Source organism: Castanea sativa, chromosome 10, assembly GCF_040712315.1.
Source record: "Castanea sativa cultivar Marrone di Chiusa Pesio chromosome 10, ASM4071231v1".
NCBI lineage: Eukaryota > Viridiplantae > Streptophyta > Magnoliopsida > Fagales > Fagaceae > Castanea > Castanea sativa.
Window position 1 is genome coordinate 27,978,644 of NC_134022.1, and position 22,423 is coordinate 28,001,066.

General features: G+C 39.1%; 1 protein-coding gene across 1 annotated transcript; it reads right to left on the bottom strand.

Moving 5' to 3' along the window:
* Positions 1-14,601: 14,601 nt before the first annotated feature.
* Positions 14,602-22,379, bottom strand: LOC142614030 (peroxisomal ATPase PEX6). The gene is made up of 16 exons (XM_075786552.1): positions 21,954-22,379; positions 20,870-21,505; positions 20,532-20,775; positions 20,199-20,340; positions 19,582-19,765; positions 18,502-18,693; positions 17,798-18,052; positions 17,506-17,577; positions 16,905-16,991; positions 16,661-16,783; positions 16,412-16,522; positions 16,283-16,321; positions 16,048-16,169; positions 15,809-15,953; positions 15,591-15,671; positions 14,602-14,887 (listed from the first exon to the last, which is right to left on the bottom strand). The coding sequence occupies exons 1-16, from the start codon at positions 22,233-22,235 to the stop codon at positions 14,798-14,800; spliced, it is 2,805 nt and encodes a 934-aa protein (XP_075642667.1). The 5' UTR covers positions 22,236-22,379; the 3' UTR covers positions 14,602-14,797.
* Positions 22,380-22,423: the final 44 nt, after the last annotated feature.

Below are 22,423 nucleotides of genomic sequence, written 5' to 3' on the forward strand. Positions count from 1 at the left end.
ACGTAGCATTCCCTCGCAGTTACTTGATTTCCGCGTAGTTCTCCAACCCCATGTTTAGTGGGAACCTTGATCATCAGATGGTAGGTTGAAGTGATGGCTTTCCATGCGTTGAGTGTAGGTCGTCCGAGTATGGCGTTGTATGCTGAAGAACAATCCACCACTAGAAAGGAGACATTTTTAGTTATTTGTCGTGGGTAGTCTCCTACTGTCACCTCCAATGTGACGGATCCTAAAGGATGGACTCGGGTTCCCCCAAAGCCGACGAGGGGCGCTCGTGCCGGGATCAGGCGCTCCTTTGCAATCCCCATCTGCTGGAACGCAGGATAGTAAAGGATGTCTGCTGAGCTCCCGTTGTCTACTAGAACTCGGTGGACGTTGAAATCCCCTACCTGGATGCTAACCACAAGCGCGTCGTCATGGGGGTGGTGAAGGCGCCGGGCCTCGTCTTCAAAAAACTCGATGCTGGAGCCGTTTCGCCGTATTCTTTCTAATGAAGGTCCCGTCGATTGGACACTTTGTACCGTCCGTAAATAAGTCTTTCTGGCCTTCTTGGACGATCCTACTGAAGCGTTGCCCCCCATTATCATCCGTATGTCTGCTACCGGTGGTCTGGGACGCTCGTTTTCCCGTCTAGGATTCTGCTCCTGAGGATGATCAGTTCTTTCCTTCCTCACGAACCTTTGCAACCTTCCTTGCCTTATAAGGGCTTCAATCTGTTGTTTCAAATCAAAACAATCCGTCGTATCATGGCCGTGGTCCCGGTGAAAGCGGCAATATCTATCTCTCGACCTCTTGTTCGGATCTCCCTTCAACTTACCCGGGAATGTCAAGCTTCCTTCATCTTTGATTTGCATTAGCACTTGGTCAATTGGGGCTGTGAGGGGGGTGAAACTTGTGAACCTCACAGAACGCAGTATGGGTCTCCGGTCTGCACGTCGATCTCTGGTTCTAGCCACTTTTCGTCCGTTATCTGGTTTCATATCTTCCTCTCTCTCCCTTTTCTTTGGTTTGTAGTCTTCTCTGGCCAGCAAGGCATCCTCCGCGTTCATATACTTCGTCGCCCTGTAATAGACATCGGACATAGTCTTTGGGTCATTCTTACATAGGGAAAATAAGAACTTACCCTCTTGTAACCCGTTTGTGAATGCTGCCACAAGTGTCTTGTCGTCGGCCTCGTCTATCGAGAGGGATTCCTTATTAAAGCGGGCTATATAAGACCTTAAAGTCTCACCCTCTCGTTGTTTAATTCCCAATATACATGCAATAGACCTCTTGTGCCGATGACTTCCAATGAAGTGTGACACGAACTGTGCACCTAATTCCTTAAAAGTGCCGATGGAATTAGGCGTCAACTTGCTGTACCAATCCCTCGCAGGCCCTTTCAAGGTGGTGAGGAAAGCCCTGCACATGATCTCGTCCGGTACACCCTGAAGATGCATTAGAGTTCTGAAAGACTCCAGGTGATCCAACGGGTCCTTGGATCCGTCATAGTTTTCCACATGGGGCATTTTAAACTTCGAAGGGACGGGGTATGAATTCACCAACGCTGTGAATGGTGAATCCGTTCTATGGACTAGGTCGTCCAGATTGCTGGATACCCTTCCCTTAAGGGCGTTCATCATGGCATCCATACGTTCCCTCATCTCCTGCATCTCGGTGGCTATGTGGGTCGGCACTGTTTCTAAAGCAAGTGGTGGATTGGTTTCTTGTCGCTCGGGTCTAGTCGGAGCGTTGCTGCCCTCAGGTCTTTCCACGTTCCTTCCTTCGGGGCTAGCGCCCTCCTGATCTTCCTGTGGTGCACTTTGATTTGCGGTTATTTGCCGCAACTGTTCTTCCAAATCATGATTTTGCTTAGTGAGGCGCTCAACCGCCGCCGCAAGCGTTTGGACCTGCCTTTCCAAAGCGGTGGCACGTGGTTCGTCGCCTTGATTGTTGTTCGTCGCCATCGATCGGGTGAGTGCCATGCAACTCTTTGTCTCAGGGATAGAGCGAGGCTAAAAATAATCAGAAGATTTTCTTCCTCTTTCCCACAGACGGCGCCAACTGATGATGCCGAAAATATCACCAGTGAGTTCCAAGCACTCCTCAAACGAAAGCAACACCTGCAAAAGTAAAACGAAGAACCTAGAAGAGAGCACCGGTGTGGTGTCGGCCGAATACCCTCCGAAGGTCAAGTTAGAATCTTGTTCCTTTAACCCTAGAGTGCTAGAGTTAAGAATATTATGCGTACCTTCATACCTAGGGTTTCTGGGGTATTTATATTTAGTAGAATTACCTTTCTTTAAGGATACAACTTCCTTCTCAAGTTCCTTTCCATATAGGAGTCTTCCCAAACGTGCGTCGCAAGAAGTCCAAATATACACGTTTGCGTGGGGATAAAGCAAAGGCTTATCCGAAATGTATCAAACGACATGCCACGTGGCAGCCATAATTAATTTATACAGGACGGATATTCAGCAACACCCAACCGTCATAGCTGGGTCACTCATGGTGTCGACCCGTCATCTCTGTCCATCCATTTACTATTTTTATCCCCTTCATTTACAAATTTCATTGTTTGGACAATATGGAAGTGTAAATTTATTGATGTTAGAAAATCTCATTGTAGTCATTTCACTACCATAAACGTGGTAAAAATTATGGCCTTGACCTTTTTGTTGGTACTGAGAAACTCTCTTTTCTTTTCTTTTTTTGATGAACAACTCTCTTTTCTTTTCCAAAGCACTCATTACACTACCATGCCCATGTGGCAAAACTATATGCCTTTCTTTTTTGTTAGTACTCATGAGTCATGGCCGAGTTCAAGTCTCCACCACCACCACCGCACAGTCAATGCCAGTAATGGCAGCATCATTGCAGTCTTCATTGCCACTCTTTCTTCTTGGTTTGGGGTGAACACTGCCACGATCTCCTGTACTCTCTTTTGATAAATTCAATCACATTTTCTTCTTTTAGATTCCATTGTAGATTCTAGTTTCATTTTTCTGAAGGGCAATGCTAGGGGCATAGAACATTTTTTTGCAATTTGTTAAAGTGTTAAGTTGTGATTAGAGTAATATTACTTTCACATGAATTTATTATTAATATCATTTTTATTATACACTAATTACAAAAGGCTACACTAACAACTGTAATCTTATTTTTGAAATTTGTGCATCACTATATTTATCTTTTATTGATTTCGCAAATAGTTGGTCTCCAAAGTTGTGCGTGAAATTTTGTATTTTTACCACAAAAAAAAATGAAATTGCTTAAAATAGATAGTCATATTCAAAGTTATGGCATTATGCAATTTTTCCCCCTTAAAGATGGCATTATGCATATCTAGTACATTAACTTCAACACACCCATGACCCCCAAAAAAAAAAAGAAAAACCTTCAACACATCAAATTGAATTGATGTACAACACGTTCGAAAATGAAATTTATGATCCTTGGAGGAATGTGAGAAACAAATCTAGGTAAATGGGTTAGATCTTTAAAGGTATAAAAAAGTTTTAATTCTCAAAGTAAATATCATTTCAATTAAAGACAAACATGCTAAGAGCCTTAGAGCAGTCTCATCAAAAAAATGCAAAAATGCTAAAACTTAAATTTTAGCATCTGAAACCCAAAAAACCCACTCCATCAAAACTTGCATATGCTAAAAGATTTGCCATCTTGCTATAGTGCACTCTCATTTTTGAGAGCGCACTGTAGCAAGATGTTATAATATTTTATTTATTTTTAATTCTCTCTCTCTCCCTAGACACAGCTCACTCTCTCAGACTCTCCCTCTCGTTCTCTGGTTCCCTCACAACCCAGGCATTATCTCCCTTCCCTTTTCATCACGCTGCCTCCATTCTGAAACCCATCTGCTCTCCGTTAAGCTTCAAGGGTTTGTGGTCGGTGATTGTGGTCATGAGGCACGGTGGTGGTTCAACAATTGTGGTCATGATTTGGTGGGTATCGATGGTGCCTCAACGAAGGTTTTGATGGGGTTAAGATCGGGGTGGTGGGTTTTGGTTGGAGTTGAGATCAGGGTGGTGGGTTTTGGTTGGGGTTGAGAACGTGGTGGGTGGGTGGTGGTGGGCTTTGGTTGGGGTTGAGATCGGGGTGGGTGGGTGGTGGGTGATGGGTTTTGTGGTGGCTATTGGTATTGGAGTGAGGTTGGGCTACAGTGGTGGGGTTCGGATTTGCAAGTTGGGGTTTGTGGTCGGTGATTGTGGTCATGAGGCACGGTGGTGGTTCAACAATTGTGGTCATGATTTGGTGGGTATCGATGGTGCCTCAACGAAGGTTTTGATGGGGTTAAGATCGGGGTGGTGGGTTTTGGTTGGAGTTGAGATCAGGGTGGTGGGTTTTGGTTGGGGTTGAGAACGTGGTGGGTGGGTGGTGGTGGGCTTTGGTTGGGGTTGAGATCGGGGTGGGTGATGGGTGATGGGTTTTGTGGTGGCTATTGGTATTGGAGTGAGGTTGGGCTACAGTGGTGGGGTTTGGATTTGCAAGTTGGGGTTTGTGGTCGGTGATTGTGGTCATGAGGCACGGTGGTGGTTCAACAATTGTGGTCATGATTTGGTGGGTATCGATGGTGCCTCAACGAAGGTTTTGATGGGGTTAAGATCGGGGTGGTGGGTTTTGGTTGGAGTTGAGATCAGGGTGGTGGGTTTTGGTTGGGGTTGAGAACGTGGTGGGTGGGTGGTGGTGGGCTTTGGTTAGGGTTGAGATCGGGGTGGGTGGGTGGTGGGTGATGGGTTTTGTGGTGGCTATTGGTATTGGAGTGAGGTTGGGCTACAGTGGTGGGGTTCGGATTTGCAAGTTATGGGTGGCATTGATGGTGGTTCGAATTTGCATTTGGGTTGTTTTTGTTTTTGTTTTTCTGGTTGATGGTGGTATGAGGATGTGGGTTTGGGTGGTGATGAGATTATGGGTTTGGGTTTGTGATTTTGGTGTTTGGGGATTGTGGTGGCTGCCAACTGGTGGCTTTTTTTAAAAATGGTGGTGATGGCTGGCAGTGGCTAGTCGTGGGTGTGGCTGTGACTGGGGTTGCTTGGACTGAGAAGAAAGTGGTGGGTTTCATTAGAGAAAGAGAGAGACACAGTGGTAAAATAAAAATATTATTATTTAAATGAAGTTGTAAAAAGATAGAATGTTTGATACTGATTGTATTGTAAAGTGGCATGTTAAAACTGATAAAGTAGGATTTTGAGATGTTAAATGCTAAAATATTTGCATTCTTTGATGAGAATGCTCTTATAACTCAATTGGTATTTTCAATGAAGATGTCCATTATTCAAACCTCTCAACTCCAACTTAAAAAAAAAAGCCAAACAATAGCCAAATACATTCTTGTATTCTCTTTTTTTATTTTTATTTTTTCCTGAAATTAATGGCATTTATTTCATACATATATACTAAATAATAACAGCTCCAAGTGAACTCACATGAAAAATAACTGACCCTAATAATTTTCCAAGGTTGGAGGTACGGTGAGAAGTATTCGTACTAGAGCCTATATTAACTTTTGTTTATTCAGCCAAAAAAAAAAAAATTTTGTTAATTTTTCCATTAAAAAATAAAGAGAAATCTTAACAAATACTGTAAGAGTGTTGTTTTAAGAACTATTTTTAGAAATATTTTATGAAAAAATAATAAAACAATTAATTTTGTTAACAACTTTTTACATTTTTTTTTTTGAAAGTGGTATAAAAATCTTTCTATTACGATTTATTAATAATTGTCCTAAAAACACCTGTTAATAAATAAAATGTGTCAATGACCAAAGGCAAAGAGGACAAGAAAAGAAAAAAAGATTCTACACGTAAAGAGCTGTACATGTTTCTCAATGTCCCAGTTGGTCTTAGGTTGTCTTTTGAAAAGTCTATAAATCATGTGTTAAGAACAATCAATTTATTAGACATGGGAGTTGAAAATTGACATTCACAGTTCACACACGTTATTTAGGTCGACTACTTTCGTAACTTCGTTGATTGAAAAGTGTTTGTGATTCCAATTATTTTTTTTTTTAAAGGAATTTCTATAACTTTAAAATCCTTATTTGTCTCCATCAGTTTCTCAAAAGGGGTATATAGCAACATCATATTTGTCCTTTTAGTGTGAGCAATTTTAGCGTTCATAATTTCATGTACATGTCCTCCAGTCAAATAAGACTAAAAAAGTACGTATAAACACCCACCTGTTGTGATAATTTATTATTAGTATTTTCATAACTAATTAGAATAAAGTCTAACGTGACCTCACAAGCAAACGTTGCTGCACCACCACCAAGGATAGCAAGAGGGGTGTGTTAGGGGATGGAGAGAGTTACCCCAACCCATTGTAGAGCTTGTAGGGCAAGGCAATTCTCGACTATGATTAATAAACAATAGGGGAGATCTCTATTAAATTTGTGACAATTAAAATCATTATTATTATTATTTCTAAACAGTAGATTTATAAGTTATGATAATCTAACCACTCCATCCATTTGTTAAAACCGCTAACGAAAAACTTGTTTCTAATACTCATTGGACCTCATATTTATCATATGTATTACTTTAATTCTCTTATCTTTTATCGTTCCCACTCTTTCTTATTTATATTTAAAGCTTTTTCTCTTTGTATCAATGTTGTCCCCCCCTCTCTATTGTGTTTTGTGTTGTTTCCCTCTCTTAAAATTTCTCTTTAATATGGAGAAGAAGACAACCATTCATAGCAAAAAGGTGTCATTTTGGTGTTAATTAAGCCTTTAGTCTTGTGATTTGACTTCATTTAAGAAAAAGGAATGGTTCATTGTGCCTCAATAAATAGGATTTTTATCTTGTCAATGACATTTCGTTAATATCCATGGTAATCAAACTAAAATTTTGGGAATAAACAATAAGTTATAACTAAATCAATGGAAAGAACTCTAATGCTGAAGTAAAGCAATTTAATACTATAGATATTTAACGATGGTGCTATTAATAAAATATAATTTACTACTAGAAATTGAAGAAATTCAAATCAATGGTACAACCACATGAATCTAAGACATTATAATGAAAAGAGTACTGTTCACTGAGTTTTAAATTAGAGAATTACAAGAGAAGTTAGTCTACAATGTGTGTTCTGCTTTGAGATGGGAGCCCTCATTTTATACTAGAGGCCTCAACCGTTATCAATTATTATTGATTTCACGTGAAATTTCATCCTTAACACTTGTCATTAAATTAACACAAAATATTATCTATTAATTCGAATTTTAGTAAATTGTAGCTACCTCCGTACCTTAATTTTATTTTTTTGAATTCTGATGCTGCCATCTCATCATCACATTTTAAATATGATGTACTAGATTATAATGCTTTTACTCTCTTTTTTTCCTTGAATAAGTACTAGACTATGCTCCTTTTACATATGTTGTTCCCCTGTAATGACACTCCTTTTTCTTCTTCTTCTTTTTTTTTTTTTTCTTTTTTGATGAGAAACATATGAAATTTTCATTCATTGAAATTGAGCTACAACAGAGAGAAACAATAGTAGTGAGAACAAGCAACAAACAGCTACACGCCACTATCTTCAACTATTATGTGCTCCACAAAGCTTGGACACACCTTTCCAAACCTGTGAAGTACCTGAGAGTCTAGCTGCCCTTGCAAATTCATGGGCTGCTCTGTTGCCACTCCTTTTCAAATGCTGAAAAGAACACCGAGAAAATGAGGAAGAGATGCACAATGTGCCCAAAATCACCACCCGGCTCACTATCATTAATAGCTTGAATAATTGAGAGAGCATCGAATTCAACAATGGCATGGGAGATCCCTAAATCCAAAGCAAGGAGCACACCTTCTTACAGCGCCAAAGCTTCAGTGATCTCGGCAGAGAAAGGAGCAGGCAGAATTTTGCTTGATGCTGCAAAGAGAGAGCCCCGATAATCACGAATAGCCATACCAATGCAGGAAGGGCTGCCCTCTGAAGCAGGCCATCAGTATTAATTTTGAAAAAACCGGAGGGAGGGGCTTACCAAGCCATTGGGGAAGGGGCTAGAGAAAATGCAGGGAGGGTGCAAGCATCTTTATACTCACATAGCAATCTGTTTGCCATATCCCAAACCTGACTTGGGGTAGTGCCCGAGTCCTCATGTGTAGCTTGGTTGCAATTCCACCAGATGGACCAAGCCACAGCAACGAAGAGCTCCAAATCAAGTGGGGAGCCTTTCTCAATAAAGTCCAAGGCAACATCCACAAAATCTCTAGGCGAGAAAGTTACTTCAACAGGACAATTGTGCCATTGAGCCCAAGTTAGCTTGGCGTGATCACAAAGGAGAAGAGCATGGGCAGTGGATTCCAAGGCCTTATCACAAATATGGCAAAAGCTTGAGCAGTGAATACCCCTATGGCTTAAATTGAACATGGTTGGAAGGCCATTTACACAAGACCTCCATGCAAAGATTTTGAGCTTTTGAGGAATTTTCAAGCACCAAATCCGCTTCCAAAGAGAAGTTCTAGAATTAGGAGAGGAGCCTTCACCCTCCTCAATCAAATCCACATGGCTTGAGGCAATGTAATATGCACTTTTAATGGTAAAGACCCCCGTTTATTGCCAATCCATATGAGGCTGTCTTTAGGGAGATTATAATTGATGGGGATTTTTAATATTGTGTTGGCTTCAAAAGGAAAAAAGATGGACCTGACCACATCTACTTTCCACCACCTAGTGTCATTATCAATAAGGGAGGAAACCATTGGGTAGTCATTAAAATCTTATTGGGGTGTGATCACTTTGTGAGAAGATGGCATTGGCAGCCATTTATCATCCATATATGAAATCTTCGCCCATTACCAACCCTCCATCTTATTCCTTTTTTAATAACCTCGAGACTATTATGAATGCTCCGCCAAGTATAAGAGGGGCTGCCTCCTTTTTTAGAATTGAGAACTTCATCATAAGGAAAGTACTTAGCTTTAAAAACCCGAGCCATCAAGGAGTTTGGGTTGGTGAGAATTCTCCAACCTTGTTTAGCCAACATAGCAAGGTTGAAAACTTGGATGTTTTTGAGACCCATCCCACCATGAAGCTTCGATTTACACATCTTCCTCCAACTGACCCATGCAATTTTGTTCTCATTGCCTCTTTGCCCCCCATCAAAAATTCCTCATCATATTTTCTAAATCTTTGCACAAGGTTTTAGGGAGCTGAAAGCAGCTCATTGTATATGTGGGCACTACTTGGGCTACCGCCTTGATAAGAATCTCCCTCCCACCAATTGAGAGAAGTTTCCCTTTCCAACCAGCAAGTTTTTGCCACCTGATCCATTATTTCCGCAAACACATGAGCCTTGGATTTTCCAATGATAGTGGGCAGTCCAAGGTATTTATTATGCCTGGAAACTGGCATAGGGCCAACGATATTCAAAATGCTTTCCTTTTTCTCTTGAGGGGTGTTTGGGCTGAAAAAGATAGAAGACTTGTCGATGTTAATCTTTTGCCCCGAAGCCGCCTCATAACTATTGAGAATGTCGACAAGTTTCTGACACTCTTGGTCCTCCGCTTTGCAGAAAAGGAGGCTGTCATTAGCGAAGAAGAGATGGGTGATAATTGGGCACCCCCTACCAATGGACATTCCACTAATATGATTTTCACAGGCAGCTTTATGAATGAGAGCTGAAAAGCCTTCAGCACAGAGAATAAAAAGGTAAGGGGAGAGGGGATCTCCTTGCCTAATGCCACTTGAGGGGGTGATGTTTCTGCATGCCTCACCATTAATAATAACTGAATAAGACACAGAAGAGATGCAAAGCATAATCAGGTCCACCCATTTTTTGGCAAAACTCATTTTCTCCATAACTTCTTTGATAAAATTCCATTCAACTCTATCAAAAACCTTACTCATATTTAATTTAATTGACATATAATTATCCATCCCTTCAACTTTGTGATTCAAATAATGCATGAATTCAAAGGCCACTAGGACATTATCCGAAATAAGACGATCTGGAATGAATGCACTTTGATTTTCAGTAATAATACTTGGGAGGATTGGTCTGAGTCTATTAGCAAGGACTTTTGATATGAGCTTGTATGTGGTGTTACAGAGGCTGAATGGGCAAAATTCTGCCATTTTGGAGGGCTGGTTGGTCTTTGGGATAAGAGCAATATTGGTTTTATTTATTTCAGTTATGGGCATATTTGACTTCAAAACATTTAAAACCATGTTTGTGATACTTAACCCTACAATGTCCCAATATTTATGAAAAAAGATTGCGGACATACTGTCAGGTCCAAGTGCTTTGTTTGGGTGAAGCTGCTGAAGCGCTTTGGTGACTTCGTCTCTTGTAAAGACCTTAGTAAGCTCATCAGTCATATCCTCAGTGACACACCTAGGCAATGCATCAGTGACCTCACTAATTCCACATGGAGAGGAGGTGGAATAGATCTTTTCAAAATAAGATATTGCTGTAACTACAATGCTTTCCTTACTCTCACACCAAACACCATCATCATTCCATAGCCCCAAAATGGTATTCTTTTTCCTTCTCTCAGAAGCATGGGCATGGAAAAATTTTGTGTTTTGATCCCCTTCCCTATACCAATGAACCTTACTGTGCTGCCTCCAAATGGTCTCCTCAATATCTAAAAGATCATTAACTTCCCTTCTAAGCTGGTTAATTTCAGCCCCTCTAGTGCCTCTGTCATAAATGGTAAGAGAATTAAAAGCCCTTTTTTTCTCTTGAATTTTCTTTTGAATATTGCCCACCACATTTTGGTTCCAATTAGTTAGTGCAGCTTCACATCTTTGGAGGTTTGATGCAATCCCTTCTGGAGTAGCGGCTAAGGTGCTAGAATTCCAAGCTTCTTGAATAACTTCCCTACAATCTTCCCGTTTGACCCACATCGCCTCAAGATGGAAACGGCGCTTTCTTTTACAAACTAGGGAAGGTGAGTTGGTGGTGAGGAGAATACAATGATCAGAGGTTGTGTCAACAAAATGATGCACCTTCGGCTCCTTGAAATGCTCAAGCCACTCCAAGGTAGCCAGGGCCCTGTCCAAGCGCAACAGAATTCTATTACACCCCTCTTTCATGTTACATCAGGTAAAATCAGGGCCATAGTACCCTAAATCCTTGAAGCCACACAAATTTACAACCTGACGGAAGCTATCCATTTGGCGTTGAGAGCAAAGGACACCCCTTGCTTTTTCATTCATAGAAAGAATTTCATTAAAATCACCACAACAAAACCAAAAAATATTAAATTGACTATTAAGAAGAGAGAGGAGTTTCCAAGATTCTTCCCTGAGATAGGTCTTTGGATGCCCATAAAATCCAGTGAACCTCCACAAAAAACCATTGCTTGACTCAGTAATTATAACCTCAATATGATGGTCAGAAAAACTTTTAATTTCCAAGTTAGTGTCACTGGACCAGAGCAAGGCAAGGCCTCTCCTACGACCTCTACTAGGAACAATTAATCCATTCGAAAAACCCAGTCTATATTTTACTATCTCCATACGTCTACTCCTTATTTTTGTTTCAAAAGGAAAACTAGTTTAGGATTCCAGCGCCGTACATAATCACAGAGCTCAAAAACTGTCTGGGGGTTCCCAATTCCCCAGCAGTTCCAACATAGGGAATTCATTGCTACCGGCGGTGCTGCTTAGCAGCCACCGCCGATCTCTCCAAGTTGTTCGGTGCTTTAGTTTAGGGTGAGGCACGTAGCTTCTTATGAGGATTTTCAATACTCTTATTCAAACAGTCATGCATGGCCATTCTTTTAGTACCTGAGAGCCCAACTAGATTCTGTGCTTGCATGTTAATGTTTTGGGGCTTCTTTCCTTGGGCTCTAGCCACTTTTGTAAGTTCCCTCTCTTTGGGCTTAAGTGGGTGTTTATGGGCTCATTTTTAGGAGAGGGTTTTCTTATGGGTTTCTTGGGGCTGGATGGTTTTTAGGCCTAAGATGGGTGCATTTGAAAGCCCACAATAGGTGAATTGGCTTCTACTTCCTTATCTGTCCCTGAAGACTCATGGGGAGCACGTGAATGCACATCTGTAGTGGGTGTTGGGCTTGAGGGACGTACCTTAACATCATTTCCCTGGTTCTCTGCTGACAACACGATTGACTTGCTGCCTTGTCCCTAATTTGTGTTGTTGGGGCTGGTGAGATTGGACAGAGCTATTGAGTGCCTCATTTGCTCCGTTCTTAGCCTTGTCGGACTAGCAGACATCAGAGGGCGCCGATCACCAAGGTCTTCATCCATTCTTTCCTCCGTTCCACCACTGCTAGCGACTTTTTGTTTTTCAAAACCTCCCTTAAAACCATTGTTTGCTCGGATCCAATCCCCATATTGCCTATGATTTTCAGGCCTACTTTGATCCCCAGAGCAGTGTTTCTCATCATGACCCAAAACTCCACAAATAAAGCAAAAATTAGGAAGCCTTTCATATTTGAATGTAACCCAATATTTACCTCTTTCTGAATTGACAATATTTCCACCTCTTCTCAGAGGCTTATCAATGGGTATATCCACTTGTATTCGCAAAAATTTTGCTTGTTCAGCCAACCAAGAACGCCTGTCTAACTCAATTTACTTCCCCAACTTGCTTCCGAGATCCTTCCCAACTTCTTCTGTCATACTTTTAAAGGGAAGACCCCATATTTGAATCCAAAACGGAGAGTGAGTAAACGAGATATTGTCAACTGACAGACCTTTTCTCCACCTACATAGGAGTAGGAGATTATTGTAAAAATTCCAAGGACCGTTTCTCTCTACCCACTCCATTTGATAGCTTGAACTGGAAACCATTTTTTCCCACATCTATAATCCTTAAATCCGAACCCATCTTCCAAGCAGATCTTAGAGTGGATTTAAGAGCTCGTATATTTTGATGTCTATCTGCTAAAAGTCGACCAAAGAGACTCAGCGCGCACTCTTCCGAGAGGTCTGATCTACTAGCGGTTGCTATGGAGATTTCTTCCTCCTCTTCTTTAGTGAGCTGAAGATGTTGAATCCCATCAATGATTACTTGATCCATTTCAACGAGGGGTTTAACCCAAGCCTTGCGGGCTACTTGAGACCCAAAAGGAACCCGTATTAGAAAAGGGAGAGAAGACTTGTGCTAAGGCAAGAGAGAGTGGCTCCTACTAAGGGAGAGTACACTGATGCTAATGCCACTTACTTCTATCTAGAGCTCCTATGTTAAAATTAATATGATACTAACAGTCTAACAGCTTCATTAATATGTTTTAACGAATATGGATAGAGTGTTTAGGTTGTCATTGTCTATAAACATTAAGCAACAATATTAAAGGATTCATAGAGTCCAAAATGTTTCTAAAGCACGTGACTATATATGTTTACATATTTAAATATTTAAATAAGGTTAAAAAAATCAAATCAACATAAGATTTAAAGCATAAGGTTGATAAAGAAGGTGGGAATTTTAGGATAGTAGGAGTAGTTATTAAAATCTAAAATAATATTATGGTCATCAAACTCATAAAAGTCAATTACGGATTGCTAACATAGAAGATGGTTGTACGTGCGTACTTCTCACACGTCCAGACAACACTACCAAGTAGTAACTACCTAAAAGAATTAACATATTCAAATTACAAGAGAATTTTTTTTTTTTTTGGGTATCCTTTAAATTTCATGATAGTTATCAACTACTACTCTACTAGTAATCTTCAGCAATGAAAGCTAAACGAGTGGAGCCCTTCACAAATGGATCATACACTACGTCACTCCAGATACCCGCATGCCCAGTTGTTAACTATTAATGATGGGTGCGTGGAATATACTCCTTGCTAAGGATGAAGAGAATATGCTTGGAGTTGTGCCCTACTGCCCTTTAATTGGATTATTAAACACTCTTAGGAACTGTTTGGGATCCATTTATTTTGCTGAAACTAAATTTTTTTTATTGAAAGTATTGTAGATAAAAGTAAAAATTAGTTGAAATAGTACAATGAGACCCGTGAATAGTACTAAAAAATGCCGTAAAACCTATGGATAATAGCAAAAATAAGCTGAATAGTAAAATAAATTGACATAAATAATTTTTGCCAAACAGACACTTAATCAATAAGTAGGGGCATAATATTTTTTACGACTACTAATATGACTTCATATGATTGGTGTATAATAAAAGTGGGGTTCGTAGTGGACTTAGATGAAAGTGAAATATTGTTCTAATCACAACAAATAATGTTAACAGTTGTGATAAAAAAAATTACGATAAATGTTGTATCTCAAACTTTATCCTATTAGTTATAATGGCCAATTTCACAATTTTCTATAAAGATGTAAATTGAATGCTTTTATATTTCATGTGTTTCATTAAATTCTAGTGGAACTCTTTTTTTTTTTATATATATATATATACAAGATAGAAATTCTACCCTAGCTTAATCTAAGTGTATATGTGTGCGAAGCTCTCTCTTAGATACTTGAACTCCAACCCTTACCCCCCTCCACACCTCACAAACACTTATACTTATGGAGTGACCATTGCATTAAGGGCGTACAGTGGTCTAATGAAACTCTTATATTGCATGCTTCACATTAATAAAAAAAAAAAATCTAAATTACAATTATTGCAGATTGACAGAACCCTTGCAGACCATGGTCACACATGAGATACAGATATAAAGATGTAAATTGAATGCTTTTATATTGCATTTGTTTCATTAAATTCTAATGAAACTCTTATATATATTGCACGCTTTACATTAATTGAACAGAATAATCTAAATTACAATTATTGCAGATTGACAGAACCCTTGCAGACCATGATCACAGATGTGATACAGACCTCTTACATCGCTTTACCAAAAGTTCATTTTGAGGCCCCTTCAAATTGATCCCTCAGCAAGTCGTACTTCTTAAGCTCAGACATGGAGATGGAAGGAGACAGCTCATCTAGGACCTGAGAAATCAGGACAAAATTCAGACATAATTAGTTCCAGAAAATGGTTCTACAACCAAGTTTTGTTGTTTAAATTGAATGGTAAGCAACATTGATGTAGATGTACTCAACTCATTAAAACCTTGGAAAAATGTCTGTCACATGTGAATTGGTAAGGCATAATTTCAATTGATAAGTATGCTTTGATCAAAATTATTGGTCTAAGATATTGTAAAGTTTGTACTACCAAATATTTCAGACGCAAAATGGAAAGATCATATTAGATAGCCAATACTTATGGTTGTTCAATGTGAGTATTCTTGTATATTCAGATACAAAGAATCGGTCTTTCATAGGCACGGGCAATTTTATAAGTCATGACTGCTATTGGAATTATTTTTTGAAGAAGCATATGTCTTTCATAGGCACGGGCAATTTTATAAGTCATGACTGCTATTGGAATTATTTTTTAAAGAAGCAAATGACCAATAAATGAGCATTTCCAAAAGTTTTCTCAACCTAATCACCTATTTGGATACTGCTGTTCTCCATGGATGGCAGAAATGTTTAATTAGTATTAAACTAAATGATGCTAGAATACTTCCAACATTTTCCAATACAATAATACACGGTCATGACTTAGCTGTCAACTCAAAGCAAGCAGAATATATATGATTTGTCTCAAAGATCACTTTATAAATAAATAAAAAAAACTGTGTCATACCTTCACAAAATCATCGTATTCAACAACAACAGAGTCTGCTCGATCATCAGTGCTAGAAGAATCTGAATCTGAACTCAAAACCTACACAAAAACAAGTAAACAAGTCTAAGCACCTTGTCTAATCAATGTAGCAACCATGATTCATCACAAAAACCATTAGGTTGCATAAATGCTTCCACCAGCTAATTCAGCAACAAGGTTGAACTCAAATGAGCTACCTTGCATTTTGCAGCATGGAACCAAGCATCTGCACATAAAGCATACATGTCTGCTCCTGTGAAGTTTGGGGGACATTTCTTTGCTATTGAGTAAAGTGAAACGTCTTTATGCAATTTGAACTTTCGTGTTAGTGCTTTGAGTACCCTGGGAAAAGAGAAAATTAAGCTTCAAAGAGAAGCGCATCACATCACTAAATTTTACATAATGACCATGAAAGAGAAATGACAAGAAAACCAACCGCTCCCTATAAGATGCATCAGAATTAACTCCAATGTATAGCAGCTTATCAAATCTACCAGGCCGTAAAAGCGCTGGGTCAATTAGATCAGGTCTGTTGCTTGCCCCTATTATAAACAGATCCTAAAAGCCAGAATGATTAAACAAGGGAAACTTTTTAGGTTTAAGCAAAAGAAGAAAACTAAATACTAGTATAAATTTGAATGCAAGCCAAGTAAGAATGTAGGATAAATTACCTGTGTTGAATCATTTAGGCCATCAATCTCTGCAAGCATCTAGGACAAGGGAAAGTTTCCATGTTAAGTATTATAAATGGAATAAGAGAAAAGGAATTTGCCAAGTTCTATAGAAAAAATAATCTTCACCTGAGAAACCACTCTGTCCATAACTCCTCCAGAATCCCCAGAGGCCCCCCGAGCTGGAGCAAGAGAATCAAGTTCATCAAAGAAGATAACACATGGGCGAGCTGATCTGGCCTGCAAGGCATGTACAGTATTACAAATTTTGCACCGATGAAAAATTCTGAAATCTAAGTAATAGTCACCCCCCCCCCCCCCCAAAACAAAAAAAAAAAAGCAAGAGAAATATTGCATAAAACAAGAAGGATATTTTACCTTCTGGAAAATGTCTCGAACATTCTTCTCTGACTCTCCAATGTACATGTTGATCAGCTCAGGTCCTTTTACGCTGAGAAAGTTTAGGGAACACTCGGTTGCAACAGCTTTTGCTAATAAAGTCTGAGGTTTGAAACACAAGAATAACAAACAGATGTTATGAAGCAGGTAATTAATAAAAAGAAAAAAAAAAAAAAAGTGGCAAGTTAAAAGAACATCATATAACTGAAACAACAGAACATACTTTTCCAGTTCCAGGAGGACCATAAAGAAGAACACCAGAGCGCTTACGCAACCCAGACGAAAACAAGTCCTTATGCAAGAGAGGCAACTGCATATACGACAAATAAGAATCACTTCAATAATTCAGAACCAATAAGAAGTTAGATAGCAGCGGATTTTCAAGCCTACTTTTTATGTTTCATAATGTTGTTGAAGAACTACTGACTTTGATTAACAATCTCTTTCTTGGGCAATGAGGTGAAGAAGGTCCAACATAAAAAAAAAGGTGGTGAAGAGAGTATTTGAACTCCTGGAGTTGTGGACTCGACCTGGGTAAAGTATTATGAGACTATCGATGTGCAATATATTAATTTAAAATACATTGTAAAAAGTTTGACTCTTATCAATTAATGCACGGCAAGAAACAGGATAGGACAAGCTCCTAGCTTTCAGTCAAAAACATTTGATTCATGCAGATTCAGTAAATTTGTCATTTCATTTTTGGGTTGCCGGGGGTGCAGTTTGTAATACTAAATCTAACATGCTTTTGGATCCTGATAAAAAAAAAAGCAGTCTTTATGCATATTATCAAACAAAAAGGCAGCAGAGATAAAAGAACCCACCTGAACAGTGTCCAAAATTGATTTCTTCACATCCTCAAGCCCACCAACATCTTCCCATTTCACATTAGGAACCTATAGCAGATAATGGAAAAGAGAATATTTATAAATAAATAAATAAAATAAACCCGCAAGCAGCAGTACATCTCTCTAAGAATGATATTTCTCACAATAAAATACCTTTTACAAAATGAAAAAAAAAAAGAAAAAAAAGAAAACTGCAACACAAGACACCAGCATTATGCATGGTGACATAAGATAAGAATATGAAGCCAACTTAGCTGACTTAACTTACCTTCGGAGTGCCCAATGCTGATGCATTCCTTTTCTTTGATCGTTCCAATGCTTTGGTCATGCCTTCCTTCCTCAAGACCTGTGGTGCAACTTCATGTGAATCACTATGTAGTTCCTTGGGCTCAACCTTTTCATTTGGTACATTTCCACTGGGAATTAAGTTTGCACCAGCATCAGCAATCAAAGCACATAAATCTCTAGGCATGAACCCAGATGTCTGCCCCACAATTTCCTTTATAAAATCCTCTGAACCAGTCTGCAAGAAGCAATATTCTGACCCATCACAGTTAAACAGTCATGATCAAAAGAACAAAAAGTATGACCAACATGTAAGATATTCCTAAAGAGAGATATAGGAACAGTTTGGGCCCTCAATGACCTCAACCAATGAAACAACAAATGCAATTAAAAAATGAAGGGATACAATCCGTTGTGTCATAGGCTCCTTATTATCACCCTAGTTAAAACTGATTCGGTTATATAATTTTTTTTTTTTTTTAATCCCATAACACTTTTTGAACATATCCAAAGACATCTGTAGACGGATAATTCCAGACAGTAAGACATGGACATTTCACATACAAGGAACAAGTCAACAACAATCTTTTAACAACACCTACTGAAGTATTATATGCATCAATTGACATTAGTCCACAAAAGCTATTAAACATAAAACATACAAAAGAAAACAATGCGTTCGCTTACATTAGACAGGAGCTCAGACACACTTTGCAGCGACTGGGAAAGCATTTCAACCCTTTGTTCTTCAGTCAAAGGACCCATACTTATTTCATGGCTAAAGCAACGCCTTATGGTTGGAGGTAGACCTTCAGAACTGTCAGCAGCCGCAACTAACAACACTCTGTGCCTTCTTACCTTTCCAACATCCTTCATGTTCTGCATCAGCAGAGCATCAGAGTTAACATCTTGACAGACAGTATGAACAGTAAGTCTTGTTCTTGAGAATAAAATAAGAAAATTTCACTATGTAGACATTTCCTTTTCTCAATTTAGATTACTCTTCTTACACACACTCACAAGGAAAACCTTTGGATGCCCCCCAAAGTCGACTAAAACCATCTCCATTACATGGGCATCTAAGAGGGCATAATATCACAATTATCTCTTGTATTTCAAACCTTTTCAAAAAAGGACATAAGATAATATCCAAAGGGGTAGCAAATTCATTCAGAAACCACACCTTGTTAAGTGAAGGTCACTGGTCTGACTCTCCCCTACTCTTGGGGCTACTCATTCACTAATCCAAAAATATAAATTCTGTAAGAAAGATGACAGATGCTATCCTTAGGTATAAAAAAAGGTATAATGTATGAGTTTCAGCATCATAATATGAAGGAATCCAATTCCAATATCAACACGTGTTATGAAATATTTGTTGGGTGCTTTGAAGTACTTTAGTCTCTTCAAAGGAGACTGTTTAACCTCCCATTTATTGGTCAGGCCAAGCTAACAAGGTTCCACAGAAGTAAATTTGGAAACAAATTTTGTTGCAGTGTGGTTCTCAACTTTTTAAGAGTTCTAGGCACCAAAAATCGTCAGCCTCCACCACGTCTATTTTCAAAAAAAGGGATTTCTTCTGATCCCCCACCTCCCCCCTCTGTTCTTGCCATTATTTCAATTAACAAAAATCTAGTATCTAACGGAAAAGAAGAAGATGAAGAAGAAAGAAATGCAAAAAACTTAGGTTTTATCATTTAGCTTGCAATCATTCAAGAGGAGCGTCCAATAAAAAAAACCATAGCACATCAAATAGTTGCATCTTACAGAATCATCATTAGGTTCCCCTTCAGAATAAATGTCTTCATCCTCAGTGACTGGCTCTGAGAATTTCCGAATAACTGATGCTACTTCTGAAGTGATGCCTACTTGATCATTTGGTGAACCCTCATGAGAGCCTAAATTTCGGAAAACATCAAAATGGCGGAGAAGAAGAATTGTTGGCAAGTATCTGTTAAAAAAACAAAACAACAGGCAAAAAATGGAAACATCAATATTATTTTCTTCTTTTCCCCCAATTTTGGGCCATGGAACAACAATATCAAAAACCGAACCAACGACAACAATATTGTATGGCCAGATGTAACAAAGACACCCATTACTAGATGAAATGGTAGAAGGCCACTCGGTACAAAAAGTAAAAGGATGGGATAACAAGTGAACCTCCCAGTTTGGCAGTCATAAAATGCTTTATGGACCCAAAGTTACTCATACAAAATAACATAATTACTGGAAGGTCATTGAATATCACTGTAGTAGAATAGTAACCATGCATAACCCCTTTTTGCATAAGGGAGCACAGTTGCAAGCAATTAACAGTAGGGCAAAAGGCATAAATTCTGGAAAAACTTTATTTTAACATACTCAGCGTGCTCAACTGCTACCTTTGAGCTGTATTGAAAGCTTGAGCTAAAGCAACAGATGCTTTTCTTTCAGAGGGTGCTATCAGATTATGACAGCTATATTCCACTACATGCAGGCCCAATCGACGAGCAACATATCTGACCACAGTCCTCTTCCCACATCCTGCAACAGGTATTGGATCAGAACCCACCAGAACCACACAATTATACACATGCAAACAGAATCAATGTCATTGTTTTGGTACAGATTTTCTATTATAACCAATGATAGCTCACAGGGATACTAAACTGAACATTTGTTTATGCATGCAGTAAACTATATGAAGACAACAGATCAGGTAACATAAAACAAACCTGCCAAACCATGTAGTAAAACAGAAACTCTGAATTTTGAAGAAAGTGCTGACGGGCAAAGAGGTGGTGTAAGAATGGAGGCCAAAATTTTCACTGTATCTCCCTGCAAAGGTGGAAAACCTTTTGGTCCAGCAATCAACAAATCTGGGGGAACAGCAGAAGGAACACTTCCCCCAAGCACAAGGGCAGTTTGGGTGCTATTTACTCGAAGAAATTTTTCATCTGATGGTTCCAGAGCTACAACCTGAGGACATAAATTACATTGTCAAAAGAACCGGACCTACTTATGACAATCCTCAAGCACCTGTACGACCATAAAAGAATACAGGGATATTTACCTTGAAGTAGATGATGTTATCACTTCTATTTTGTGACTTTTGGTTGCAAGGAATGCAAGTAATTGAATTGCAATTCCAATTTATGCAAATGCTGAAAATATCACCTCTTGCTAGATACCTATCTGCTTCAAAGTATTTCTGTAGCGCCAAGTCAATCATATCTTGACGATCTTCAGCCTCAATAGATGACCTTACTTTGAGAGTCTCAAGAGTACCACATTCTGGTATCTTCACAAAAGAAGCCCTCAAATGTGAAGCATATCTTGGCAACCGAGCCAATGATTCCAACCCTACACTAATCCCAGAACCCTCAATCACTTCCCCAGACGTCTCATCATCCACTTTTGCTTGGAAATAAGACGCTAAAGTTTCTTGCCCTCCGTGGACAAGAGAATTCAAGCACAATACATGCAAGTCAAGGTTAAATGCCAAAATAGGAGACAAATAGGCAACTTCCACTCCCATCTGTAGACAACCTTCTGGTGCAAAAGTAGCTGAAGGAAAAACACACATTGTATGGGAACAACCAAAAGTGGATAATTTAATCCCATGTGCAGCTTCGTGCATGCCCGGAGGGTCTAAAACAACAACCTGCGCGATTCTTTGCACATTTGTCTCGATATTCTTGACAAGCACCTTGTGTATTCAAAACAAACAAATAAAACTTATGCTAATCAACAAATTATAGTGCTAGAAATTCCATATTCAGAAGAACATCCAAATTAAACTAAACTAAACCAAACAAACAAGATAAAACTATTCAACAATAAAAGCCTCAAAATCATATAAATTTGAGGCTTATAACTAGTCCCAAAAGCTTAAGCTAATAGGGAAGAATGATTTAATCACTTAACCATGATTATAATGAAATTATTACACAATATAATCTAAACTGATTGTGATTCAGATACAGAACCCATCAATAAAGCCAAGTATCAAAATTTTCAATTATTGCATTTCTTTTAGAAGTTTTTGTCGCGAAAACTGAGATTTTGAAGTGAGCTTTTTAAATTGTTTCCTTTTCCTTTATTCTCTCGACAAACAAACAGAGTTTTATGCTTGAAATTGAAATATTTTTTATTACCAGTGAGGCTGAAGTAATGGAGAGTCGTTTGAGGGCGCAGGTGGAGAGTCCAACCAAAGCGGCGTCGTCGAGAGAAGCCAAATTGGAGTGGTGACTGGAAATGACGATTTTATCCCTTGGGAATCGGAGAATTCCGGCACGTAGCTGCAAGGTGCCGCCGGACACGTCATCTTCGACTCGGTCAGCGAGTTGCGGCGGCGGCGACGGCGACGATGAACTGAGTACGGAGTTGATGAGGAGCTTGGTGGAGGAGAGAACCAGAGGCTTCCTCCTCTCCACCATTGCCAAACAAAGTTTTTTATACCACACTCAAAACCCTAGCTTTGCTTTCCTCAAACCCACACCATTTCACAATATTAACTCTCTCTCTCTCTCACTGTGTCACTGTGTATGCGTGTGTTTGTGTAAATATATACAGAGCGAGCGAGAGGGATGAATTGAGCAAATCGACGAAGCTGTTTGTCTTGGGA